At 34.9% G+C, this 14,135-nt stretch overlaps 1 protein-coding gene across 4 annotated transcripts in view; it reads right to left on the bottom strand.

Moving 5' to 3' along the window:
- The window catches only part of SPIN1 (spindlin 1), a 126,198-nt gene that overhangs the window by 30,519 nt on the left and 81,544 nt on the right, over window positions 1-14,135 (bottom strand). For all 4 annotated transcript variants that reach the window (XM_027874848.1, XM_027874846.1, XM_027874849.1 and 1 more), the window contains one exon: window positions 982-1,030. In XM_027874848.1, the coding sequence (XP_027730649.1) occupies window positions 982-1,007 (26 nt within the window). In that variant the 5' untranslated portion in view covers window positions 1,008-1,030. The remainder of the gene's footprint in view (window positions 1-981; window positions 1,031-14,135) is intronic.

Below are 14,135 nucleotides of genomic sequence, written 5' to 3'. Positions count from 1 at the left end.
AAACCTCTCTTCTACAATATATGTGGAAGTGCTCATTTTAGCTAATGTTTATTAAGTTGAGAATAAAAAAATTTACATAAAAAGGGGGAAATGGCATTAAATATGAACTAAATTATGAAATGGCAAAATGTGAACAAAAATATGAAAAGAATAAGAAACAAAATATGAAAATTTAATTCTAGGGGAATAGAAATGAAAGATATTATAAAATTAAGACATTCTGTTGAATATATATATATTTTGATTCCTATATATTTTCTAGGTCTAGCACACAATATAAGCCTGCAAAAACATAAAACACAAAAATAAAAAAAAGTAACAGCATTAGAATCTTTATGAAGAAAAAATAATAAGATATGAATGTTACTAACATTTTCAATACAGATAAAGTACAAAATAAAAAGTCTCAAACTTTATTATTACAAAAAGAATGTTCTTTCATTGCAATAAGAAAAGTTAAACTTTATGTCACCTATGAAAAAGATTAGTAACATGTAACATATTCAGTGTAATTGTGCCTCATTATAATCTGGCTGAGTATCTATGAGACAAGGTACATACGGGACTTTCATAACTAAATCCCTATGTCAAATAGCTCCATGAGTGAAATTCCAATATTTAAAGTCAATATAACACTTTCTCTCAGTAATTTAAAAATAATTCTAATAAACTAGTTTAATCACCTGGTTAACCTGCAACATCTCTGTGAAACAGGAAGCAGATAACATCAAAACGAAAAGGCTAGTAACTTGCCCAAGGTCATTAAGAAAATCAGAGGCAATATTTGAAAATTAATTCTGGTACTATGGTGCTGTTTTAGGTTCATATTAGGGCATACATGTTACTTTTGTAACATTCTTATAAAAGTGAATAGATATTTGAGTGTCCCTGAACAAGATGGAATGTAAATATGTTATAAGCAGCAGCATGTACCATACATATAATAATAACATAAAAATGAAAATCAAATAAAATGCTTACTTGTGGGAAGTCCTCTTCTTCATCATGCTGGCAGATACACCTGCATGTCCTGAAAAGACACATAAAAAGGAAATGAGAAATGACTAAATCGCATGAGTAGCTAAAACTAATTCACAAGTTAAACTACAAACAAAAGCACAACATTTAATTCTCCAAAAGTTGATAAAGATGGCTTGTTAAAACTTATTAGCTAAATTTAATATGGAATATATTTATTTTCTCATTTCTTAAAAGTAATAATGATACCTATAAATAATTTTAAATCTTTAACAATGGCCATCTGTATCTACACTAAAGATGATACTTGTTTCTTTTCTAAAACTGAGAAAGAGAAGTGGTAAATAAGAAAAAAAAAATCAACCATAAGTAAAAGGGAGAAGTTAAAAGCTATATATTAACCTGGAACTTTAGAAAAGTATATTCTGATACAGAGGATATCTTAAAAGTAAAGTTCTACTGGCAAAAAATATGGTATAACTAGGAATTGTAAAGAGGTAGTGAAAAAATAAGCCCATTAACTATGTTGTTAAATGGAATCAGATATAGATTACAACTGTTTAAAAGTACATAGTTCATATGTGAAGGCTACACCATAAAACGCTTGAGAAACTGAAGCAGGAGTAAAAGATGAAAAGAGCTGGTCACATGGCAAGAGCAAGGGATGACACCTAGACTGCTTACTGGTGCCCTCCAAATGTCAGAAGGAAGAAGGAAAGGAAATAAACATTTATATAGTGTCTACTATGTGCCAGGAATTGTGAATGTTCTTCAGTGCTTACCTTGTTCATTTCTATCACTGTTCCTTGGCTTTTATCATTCCCCCCTTAATCACTCTAGACCATAATCATGTTTCCTTACTCTGAACCTCTATCATGGATTTTGCTTTTATAATCATTTGACACTTTTCATGTACAATGTTGTTGGCCTAAGCCAATCAAGACTTTTGTCAAATGGTAACTTTGTATTTACTTGGTCCAGGGTAGTAGAGAGTCATTTATAATGCAAGAAGGGCTTGTTACTAGGTGACAACTGCTTGCTACTTAACAGTGTTGATTCAATTTATGAGAAAACCTGGGTTACCTGAAAGGTTTTCTATTCTTCGAAGACAATTTTTTGCAGATGGCTGAATTATAAAACTTTTAAGTTATAAACACATTTTAATTATTATGGGTAAATACCTTTCAAAAATTAAAAAGTCTGTTTCCTTAAACAGTAAACCAAACACAATTTTTTTCCTTTATAAAAAGTTTTTTAAAATTTAAAACAATTTTTATTAAAGGATGCATTTCCAGGGGTAATTTTAAGGCTTCACATTAGTGTACAAGCTTGTTTTTCTCCCACAGTAAATATCCCAAACTGCTGTATTATTTAACTTTCTGTGTCTGCTTTTTATAGTTTTCTTGTTTTTGTCTTTGCCGCTACTTTCCCTATCACCAATGTGCTTGCCTTCTCTTCTATTTACCACTTCAAGTGTGCATCATGCGTGGTACAAGTAAATGGACTACTGAAGAAAGGGAAGGTATCAATTAACAGATACACATTTCTCCTCAAATACTTTTCTTTAAATCCCTAGTTAAAGCAATTACAAGTTTTATAAGAAAAAATCTGCAAAATGCACTCTCCAAGTAACAAAGTATATTTCCTATCTCAATACATATACTCACTGAATTATACAGACAGTTTGCTTCAGTTTTTTTTTTTTAAATAGTATTGTGTTTTCTAGTAAGGATGCAAAATTAATCTGGAAAAAAAGCCAAAATCACTATTGTAAAATTTACAGCAAACATTATATCAGTAACTGAGGCTTATCTTGTCCCAATCCACTGATAAAGACACTATGGAGATAAAGAAGCAATATATAAAATGCTGTTCTTGAAATCACAAGCTGGATTCCAATACTGCAATCTCCATGTAAGTCATTTCACCTCAATGCACCTAATATAGACAGGAAATGTCAGAATAAGTGGAAGAAATTAACAAAATGGAGTTCCTTAATCAAAGAAACTGCATGTTCATGTATGTATAAGATATTATCCCTACACTCAAGGAGTTTCCACTCTACAAGAAAATAAAGAAGATACAGAACATCAAAGGAGCAAAGAAAAGAATGAATACTGTCCCAATAGAGGCTACTCAGTGAACTGACTTAGAACACCACCCTGGTCACTTGTGAACAATGAGACCTAGACCAAACTACTTTATGTTATCTGTAATTCAATTGTCTCATCTGTAAAGTGAGGAGGTAGCAGAACTAGAAAATTACTTAGCTTCTTTCCAGGTCTAGATCCTATCTTTCCAGGTCTAGATCCTATCTTTCCAGGTCTAGATCCTATATCTCAGACAATGATTTTTCCTCCTAAAAAAAGTGAAAAGAAGTTCATTTACACTAAAGCAGCATATGATAAAGCAGTAAGTTGAAGAATAAGAAAAAAAAATACCTCCTTTTCCTATTTGACCTTGAAATGATTTTGTGTACACACATACACACCTGAGGGTGAGGAATTCTTTTCAAAGAAAAAGGACACATGCACACAGATACATGATCTAGACTTGGAATTCTGACTCTGCCACTTATCACTACTCTATAACCTCGGACAAGTCATTTAACCTCTTTGTAATAAATAAGGGACCTTTTAAATTTCTTTCCATCGCTTAAGTCTGAGGTTATAAGGCTTTCTAATTTTCCTATCTTTAAAATCCTCCCCTGCAATAATACCGCATGCTAGAATGTACTACTGTAGGATATACATGCCTTTGACCTGTGTCAGGCTTCCACAGGAAAATGAAATATATTGAGTTTCAGCATTCACAAGCTCCCCTCTAAAAGTCAGACCTAAAACTAAGCTTACTAGACCAGTGTTTTTCAAACATTTTTCTAGTTATGTCATAGTATTATTTTATTCCTTTCTTCTAAAAAAAATCCATTTCCTTATTATTGAGAGTAAGCTGACCTTTTAAAGAATAAAACTCTGGATTAAACATCTATCCTATCAGAAAGAAAGGGGGAAAAGGTTTTGGTACTTCACCAGCCTCAGGAATTTCCAACATTAACAAAGTTTATCACTCAATGAACAGATTCATGTTTGGAAAAAAGGATGCCTATCTTGTCACAGTAGACACTCAACTGTCATGCATATGTGACCCACAGAACAAGATTAAAATGTAATTAGGAAATATTTAGCAAAACAAAAAATAAAACATAATGTTAACATGTGGTTTTCTAAGTCAATGAGGCCCACAAGGATCCTTATGTGTAAGTTTGACATCACTGTCCAGAGGATATCTGAATTTATCTAAGAATTATTTCTTTACACCACTATTCTTCGCATAATGAATTCTCAGAGTCTCAGTGATGTTCAAGTGATTGCAAGTATAAGTTCCATACAAGTGGAACTTTGTAGCACACCAAATTGAAACTGGGTACACGTTTTGAGAACCACCGAGTTATCTCCAGGTCACAGGATAATCCTCCCTGGAATTAAGAACTGATGGTCCTATATAAACAAGTACAGTTTTAAGCTTCTCAAAGGGCAGAAACTATGCCTTTTACTTCTCCCATACAGCTACAGATCTTTGTAAACCACAATCTCTCCCTAACTCATCTTCCTCATCTCTAAAAGCAGAGGGTTGGATTACTTCATCCCTAGAGTCCCTTCCTAGTCTACCAATTTATGAGGATTCTATAACACAATGTCACTGCCAAATAGCTAGATGAAGTAAATAAAAGAAGGAGGACTAACAGCACATAGGGTAGAAAACAAGTAGTTGTGATGCAAAAGGCTACTTTCTATTGTATTAATAGATAGGGAGTTGAAGGGGCCTTGAAAGTTGAAAAGGATCATTTGTTCTAGCCTCCTCATTTTATACTTTGCTTTGAGGCTGCCTAGAACACAGAAAAATATAGTAAAAATTGCATTTATAAAAATTTTTAAGTGCTATCTTGCAAAAACCCCGAGAAGGAGGGAATAAGCATTTACTAAGTGTCTACTATGTGCCAAGGAGCTACACTAAACATTTTACAAATATTTCATTTAGTCTTTCTATCAACCCTGGGAGTTAAGTTCTATTTTTTAATTCCCATTTTATAATTCAGGAAAATGAGGTGGAGAGATCAAATGACTTTCCCAGGGTCACACAGCTAATAAAGTTATGTGAGACCAGATTTGATCCAGCACCTACTGTGCCACCCAGCTAACTCCTCCGTGAGAAACACTGCACAAAGATGGTTATCTTCCATTTTAAAGGTGAAGGAAATGAAGCTCAGCGAGATAAGTGATTTGTTCAGAATTGTTTTGTGTGAGTGTGTGTGTGTGTGTGTTGAAGTGAGGAATCAATCCCAGCTTTTCTGACTCTTGGCACTTCACCACACTGCCTCTACAATAAATCACAGTTTATGTTTACACACATGTCCACAGTTTCATATCTGAGCAGTAAGCAAAACTAACAAACTATGAAAAAATTTACTGGTTTTATCTAAAATAAAAAAGGCACATCCACAAATATTACAGGTGGGTTAAACATTGGATTTTAGCTAGATAATTTCCTGATTTCTATATTTCACTTTATTCCTTACACTTATAATAGCTGATATCATCATTGTATTCATAATATTCCAAACTGCCTTTTTGTTTTTAAAAAAAGTCATCAAGGGGCAGCTAGGTGGCACAGTAGATACAGCACTGGCCCTGTGTAGAGGACCTGAGTTCAAATCCTGCCTCAGACACTTGACACTAGTTGTGTGACCCTAAGCAAGTCACTTAACCCCAACTGCCCGCCCCACACACAAAAAGTCATCAAGTCATTTCATCAACTAACATTAAGAATCAACTGTATGTACAGTATACGCTTACCAATCTGGTCTAGTCTTTGTAAAATCTCACTGCTGTCATAATATCAAATACTGCTATAATCTCACCTCTGAATCTTCAGCATGATTCAGATAGTGTTTTGCTTTTTAAACCTTTAAATTACTCCAATATCCATTAGTATGAGTTATTTCTTTGACAAACACAGGATCACTCCACAGCATGAGTGTGATGAGCTATGGTGAACAGTTCCAGCCCCTCCCAACAAGAACAGGCTAGTGATAAATAACAGACAATATCTGAATATGTGGCCAGACTCATAGTCAGTGCCTATTTTGCTTAGGAAGATCATCAATATCTACTAAGTGTGGGTGAATTATTCCAGCCTTTAAATGCCTACCCTAGTTAATAATAATAATGTACAAAATAAAGTAGAATACAAATCAATGCTAGATTTTGGGGGTTTGTTGCTGTTGAGTCATGTCCAACTCTGTGACCCCATCTGAGGTTTTCTTGGCAGAGATATTGGAGTAGTTTGCCATTTCCTTCTCCAGCTAATTTTACAGATGAAGAAATTGAGGCAAACAGGGTGAAGTGACTTGCTCAGGGCCACACACCTAGTAATCTGAGGCTGGATTTGACCTCAGGAAGATGAGTGTTCAAGACTCCAGGCCCAGCACTCTATCCATTACACTACAACTAGAACTACTCTAAAGTGTTATAGGATGCATTGCAGACTGCAAGAATAGTAACTCAGTCAAAAAGTAGGTTCTCCCTCATTGAAAATCTTTAAGCAAAGACTGCTTGACTACTAGTTGGGTCACTAGCAAGTGGTGAAGAGGAGATTCTTGCTCAGATTCGGATTAGACTAGATAGAATCTAAGGTCCCTTCCACCTGTTATAAAGATGATCCCAGACTCAGTTTGGAAGACTGGTGTTTCAAAGACTTTTTGTTAAAGAGCTTGAACTGCATCCTTTGGATTCTCCGGAGAAGCCAGCACATGTCCTTAGAAGGGGAGAAATGGGCTCATAAAAGAAGCCAGAGCAAGCTTTATAGTTAGTAACTGCCTAACTCCTCCCTTCTGGATTAGGATTGGTCCTAATCCTTCTGGGTTACAATTTTCCTTATATGCCCCACCCTTAACATACATTATGTGCCTAGAATTGTGTTATCACTCCTCTCTCCCTCCCCCCCACAGAAAAGTTAGCCTATCTGTGCTGATTTCTTATCTACTTAAGTGGAAACTTAACTCTTTCATTTCTCACACACCTTTTCAGTTGTTTTTGTGAGTAAAATACTTTGTGACATTATGTAAACTGAAAAACTGTTAATAGTAAGTTACTCTTTTAAATGTAAATATCTCTTGGGAAAGCCTTTGACAAAACATAGCATTCATTGACTCTGAAAATCCTAAAGAAAAAAAAATTGGCATGGAAATGTGTTTTACAACACTGATCAAAAGCATATATTTAAAATCAAGGGGGCAGCTAGGTGGCACAGTGAATAGAGCTCTGGCCTTGGAGTCAGGAGGACCTGAGTTCAAATCCAGCCTCAAACACTAACATTTACTAGCTGTGTGACTCTGAGCAAGTCACTTAACCCCAATCGCCTCACCAAAAAAAAGCAAGAAAAAAAAATCAAGATATAGAATTTTAAGCAATAGAAAAATATTAAGGGCTTTGCCACTATAAACAGGATGTAGAGCATACTATCCTAATTTTATTTGATATATCCCTAGAAATTCCGGTTACAGCAATAAGAGACCAAATAAAGAGCATTACATAGACAGAACAATCTCTACTAGTGGACAGGATCACAGAAAACATTACTATGGGTTTTGCTGATCTGTTTGTTCTGTGTCTACATTACAAATATGTAACAGAAAGTAAAACTCCCATAACAAAGTAAAACAAGTAAGTAAAATGAACAACATAGTAACATCTTCTGGAAATGTATACTCTATTCTACAGCTGTAGCACTCCGCCACTGCTATAAAAAAAATTTTTTTTTAAATAAACAAAAACCTATTTTCTTTCCCCTTTGGAGAAAGAGAGAGAAGGAAGAAGAAATTCTTTGTAACAAACATGCAAAGTCAAGCAAAACAAATTCCCTCACTGGGTGTGTGTTGGGGTGTGTATTGTGGGTGGGTGTGACAGCTCTCCACACTAAATCTGTGGTCTTTATCAGGAAATGGATTTTACATTTCAGCATTGGTCCTCTAGAATCATAGATGGTCACTGTATTGATAATAGGATATACAGTTTTCAAAGTTGTTTGTCTTTACAGTGTTGTTATTGTATAAATTATTTTCCTTTCTGCTCATTTCATCCTTCATCAGTTTTGTGATAAGAGAATTTCAGAATTTAGCTGAAACATCAAATTTGAGTACAGGTGTTTAACTGGTTAGTGATAAAAGAGCTTTTGGTTCAGCTCTATCACCTCTATTTACTTAAAATGAGCATGTCAAAAAACTAGCTGGAGCTCAGTTTTAACGGTTAGAGTGAAAATTCCAGAGATATGCCTAGAGTTTGCTAACCAGATCATCATTTTACCTGATGTAGATCACCCCCTTCTGTGATCTGTTCTTTGCTGTGTAAATCTTTACCTTCCCCTTCTGCACAATTACATCATAGCACCCATTTCAGGTAACTAAGACCTTTAGAATCTTGTGGAAACTATAACATGAGTCTATGAGCATATCATAAACTAGTTTTTACATGTGTCTATGAATTAACAGTGCGACTGGCAGCAGTACCTATCAACAACTCCTTGGACAATTTTTATATCAATTCATAAACATTTAAATTGTTCGTTTTTACAATATTGATGTTATAATATAAACTGTCCTTCTGACTCTGCCCACTACATTTTACATTGAGTTTATTAAGTCTTTGCACATATGGCATAATGGATAGAGTACAGGTTTGGAGTCAGGAAGACTTAAGCTCAAATCTATCCTCAGACACTTTCTAGTTGTGTGATTGTGGATAAGTCACATAACTTCTCTGTCTGCTTCAGTTTCCTCAAGAGCAAAATGAGGATAATAATAGCTCCTACACCTCACAGGGTTATAGTGAATATCAAATGAGATAATTTATGTAAAGCACTTAGCATAGTGCCTGGCACATAGTCAGCTCTTAATTCTTTTTCTCTTCTTCCACATTGTCTCTTTTAAATTTCCTTATCTCTTACACAACACTAGTGTTCAATCACATTCATATACTACAACTTAGCCATTTCTCAAATAATACGAATCTCTATAGTTTCTAGATTTTGGCCACCAAAAAAAAAAAAGAACTGTTATAATATTTTTGTGCACATTGGGAAATTTTCCTATTTCCTTGATCTCTTTTAAGTATAGACCTAGCAGTGGTATAATTGGTACAAACATAAATTTTATGTACAATTTCAAATTTCTTTCCAGAATTCATAAATCCACCAAAAGCGTGCAGGGTACCTGTTTTTTCTCTATTCCTACAACATTTATAATTTTCCTTCTTTTGTTATCTTTCTCAATTTTATGGGTATGCAATATCTCAGAATTGTTTTAACTTTTAATTTATATTTAATTATTTGTGATTTTAAAAATTTTAATAGTTACAGTTAGTTTGGATTTCTTCCTCAGAAAACTGCCTGGTTATATCTTTGACCATTTATCTATTGGGGAATAAATATTATTATAAAGATGGAGCTTATCTTGGTATAAGGTATTGGTTTAAATCTAATTTCTTCTATATTGTTTTCCAATTTTCCCAGCAGTTTTTGTCATACAGTGAGTTCTTATACCAGTATATATCAAGATGTTTATGTTTACTGAATACTAGAGTACCAAACTGATTCTTCTGCATTTTGTATACTCAATCTGTTCTACCTATTAATCTCTATTTTCAAAAGAACACCAAATTGTTTTGCGAATTAGTGCTTAGAATATAATGCGAGATGCTCTTCCTTCTTATTTTTTAAAAATTATCTACCATTAGATTCTATACCATTTTAATGTTCACATGAATTTCATAATTTTTTTAAATTTTGTAAAGTAATTCTCTGGCATTGACTGGTATACAAACATAATTACAAAATATTCTTTACAGAAATAAAAGGGAAACAAATAATCAGCAAGACATTCAATACTCATTGTCAGACTCATATCAATACAATTAAAAATAACTAGGTTAATTTTCACTAAAGAAGGAATTTTAGGTTGCATTTTCACTGATTATATTGACTCATACTATACATGAACAATTAAAATATTTTCAATTATTTAGGACTGTATTTCTATAAAGAGTAGTTTGTAGTTGTAATTATATAGTTCTTGTGTAACTCTTGATAGGTGAATTTCCATGTATGTGTACCTTCTGCATTTATTTTTAAGAGGAATTCTCTTTCTATTTATTTCTGCTGGGTTTTATTGATATTATATAGAAATGCAGAATCAGAAAAACTAACTGAAATCATTAATAGCTAACTTAAAGATTACAAAATAATAAATCTACAAAAATTAGCATTTCTACAGTACTAATAAAAACTATAAAGAAAAATTCCATTCAAAATACCAAAATACACTACAAAATAAAGAAAATATCTGGGAGTTAATCCACTAAGACATATAAAATAACCACACTATTTAAACTAATTTGCAGGTTTATTGTTATACCAAATTAATCAGGACATTTTTTAGAACTAGGCAAAAAATAAAATAAAATTCATTAGCAAAGAACAAAATTCTTGAATCTCAGAGAAACTACTGAGGGGAAAATACCACTGAAGGAAGTATTTTAGTAATATATGACTTCAAACTGTACTATATAGTAGCCATTAGAAGCAGAACAAACTAGATAAGAAAGAAATTAGACGCAATCAAAAACAGCAATCCAGCGGGCATTTAATATAATCAAGACCATAAATTGCTAGAAGAAATTCCTGGCAGAAGTGTTGAGGTCTAGGGGTGCTAGAAACCCCAAAATTCAAGAGTACAGGGCATACATCTGCCTTGAAAGAATTCAACAACTCAAGCCTTCTTTCAGTTACAAACAAGGTTTATTGTGTTGCCAATAGAAGCAGGCCAGATTTTAAGACTGAGCAATTTAATGAAGGCAAGGAGAATTCTTAGCACAAAACAAATGAGATCATAAAAGATAAAACAGATAACATGACTACAAAAAAGAAGCTTGTGCAAATAAAATCAATGAATGCAAAATTAGAAGAAAATGTTAGAATGTGGGGAAAAAAAAAATCTCATCAAGTACCACTACCAATTAAAGTCTGATACCCCAAATACACAGGGAGGTGATTGACACACAAATATGTAACTCTGAGAACCATTCTTCAATAGAAAACTGATCAAAAGACATAAACAAGAGTTTTCTAAAGACTAATACACTAAGAATGACCACACCAAAACACAATTCAAATGACTAACAATGAGAGAAATTCAAATTTCAAAAACTGAGGTTTTATATTATTCTACTTAAATAGGCAAGGAGAAGAGGTGGGACTTGTGGGGGGTGGGACACGTGGGTAGTAAAGGTGGTAGCAGTCAACATTAGAGAAGCTGTGGGAAGAAAAGATGAAATACTATTGGCAGAGTTGTGACGTATTCTGACAATTCTGAATTTCAATTTGGAAATATGTAAGAATTCAACTCTCTATTCTTTGATCCAATAAAGTCACTACTGGGCCCATATCCCAAGATTAAATATTTACCAAGATATTCATAATAGCATTATTTGTGGTTAGCAATGAACTATAAATAGAGGAAGTAGCTGAAAATACTTTATGAAAAAAAATATTATTGTGCTAAGAAATAAAGACTTTAAAAATTCAGAGGACTTAAAATAAGATGCATGATTTGATGGATGGTGAAATAAGTAGGTCATTAAAACCAAACTGAAGTGGGGAGGTCAATGAAGGTGCCAAAGAAAAAAATAATGGAATATACCTCCAATATCACACCTGAGAGGTGGGGATTACTAGAAGAAAATGAAGTATACATTGTCAGACAGTCTCTACTGCAAATGTTCTTCATGTGCCAGATATTGTGCTAAACACTGTGGAGATACAAAGAAAGGCAAAAAAATAGACCCTGCTTTCATGTAGCTCACATTTTAACGTGGAGATAATATGCAAGCAATCATGTACAAACTATATACAAGATAAAATGGAAATAATCAACAAAGGAAAGGGACTAGCATTAAAGGAAATCCAGAAAGGCCAAGAAGAAAAGATGAGGAGAGCATTCCAGGCATGGAAGAAAGCCAGTGAAAATGCCTGAAATCTGAAGATGGAGTGACTTGTTCCTAGAACAACAAGAAGGCCAGTATCACTGGATCACTGAGTAGAAAGCAGAAGGGAGGGATGTAAGATATGAGAAGACTAGAAAGGTGTGGGGATGGGGGGGAAAGGGGTTTGGAGACAGGTTGTGAAGAGATTTTAAAGTCAAGCAGGATTTTATACTTGATCCTGAGGGCCACTGGAGTTTGCTGAGTAGAGAGGTATCACGGTCAGACTGACATTTTAGGAAAATCACTGGCAGCTAGAGGATAAACAGGAATGAGGATAGACAGACCCACCAGAGGCTACTGTAATAATCCAGGAATGAGGTGATAAAGGCCTACACCAGGGTGGTGGCAATAGGACATATATGAGATATGTTATGAAGGTAATTGGACCACAGATTAGATATGGGAGGCTAGAGAGAGTGAGAAGTCAAGAATGACACCCGGAGAACTGGGAGAACAATTGTAGCCTCAACGGCTATTAATAGGGAAGTTAAGAAAGAGGACAGGATTTAGTTAGGGGGAGAGATTAAAGTTTTGGACATGTTGAGTTTAATATAAGTTTAATATGTGTACAGGACATCCAATTCAAGATGTCCAATAGTTGGATATGGAATGACTAGAGGTCAGCAGAGTAGATTTGAATAAGGATATCTGAGAATCATCAGCATGGAGATAATAATTGAATCCTTGGGAGCTGAGATCAACAAGTGAAACACTTTAGAGGGAGAAGAGAAGAAGGCCTACAACAAAGCTCTGAGACACCCATGATTAGTAGGTTAACCTCGATGAAGATCCAGCAAAGGAAACTGAGAAAGAGAAGTCAAATTGCAAGAGAAGAACCAGGAGAAAGCAATATCATGAAAACAGAGATAATATCAAGGAGAAGGTAATTAACAGTGTCAAAAGCTGAAGAGATGTCAAAGGATAAAGAAAGATGAGGATTGAGAAAAAGCCATTAGCTATGGCAATTAAGAGATCATTAGTAACTTGGAAGAGAGCAATTTTGGTTGAATGATGCCAGAAATCGGAAATAAGAAAGTGAGAGGAGAGAAAGTGGAGAAATCAACTGTAGACAGCCTTCTCAAGAACTTTAGCCACTAAAGGCATTAGAGGTATGGGGCAAAAGTTATTGGGGATGGATGGATATGATGCGGTTTAGGGGTTCAGAGATCCTGGGACCCCAAAATCACAACATGCAGGTCCTGCCTGAAAGAATTCGACCCACGCCTTCTTTCAGCCACAGACAAGGCTTATTAGAACATTCGTCATATTGGGCAGACTCTTAAGGAGTCTGAACATTAGTAAGTTATTGGATAGATTATAAGAATCTAAGCCATGGAGAGATTTGAAGAATCTAAGCCATGGCTAGATTATAAGAATCTCAGCAGTGACTAGATTTTAAGAATCTAAGCATCTTAATGGAGACAAGATGGACCTTATATACAGAAAGACTATGGGAGGGATCTAGGAGTGGCCAAGTAGTCCATGAAGGAATAAAATTCCAGGGACCTGGACCACTTGGCCAAGGGAGAATGGGGAAGTGGCCTGAGGCCATAGGGAGGTCCAACAATGAAAGATCAGTTGATGGGATTATTGCCTCAGGGGAATGCCAGATTTGGCCATGGGGGGAAAGTCCAGGGTTTTTCCTTTCTGGGGCCCAGATCCCATCCCCATCAGATACAGTGAGATTTTCTGAGGGGAGATCCGATCATGTTTAGAGGCGGTAGGGAAGCAGCCAGTAGACCGAGAGAGACTGAAGATCAGTGAGACTGGGGATGATAGGAGAGAAATCTGGAGAAGACATGATAGAACAGGATCATTTGCACATTATACAGAGGTTTGCCTTGACAAAAAGAAGGGCTACCTCTTAAGAGGTGAAGGAGGAGATAATGCAGAAGGCATTAAAAGTGGTATGATATGAGAAGGAAGAAGTTCTCAGTGAATGTTCTCAGTTTTTGGCTTTTTCAGTAAAATATGAGGCAAGCTTTCCAACTGGGCATGTGGGGAGGAAGAGAAGGGCCATGGAAAGTTTGAGGAGGTATAAAAAAATTCGGAAGAGCTCATGGG

This window comes from Vombatus ursinus, unplaced genomic scaffold (assembly GCF_900497805.2).
Source record: "Vombatus ursinus unplaced genomic scaffold, bare-nosed wombat genome assembly UNPS02014807.1, whole genome shotgun sequence".
NCBI lineage: Eukaryota > Metazoa > Chordata > Mammalia > Diprotodontia > Vombatidae > Vombatus > Vombatus ursinus.
Note: the sequence above shows the minus strand (reverse complement) of the source record. Positions and strands in the feature narration are given on the sequence as shown.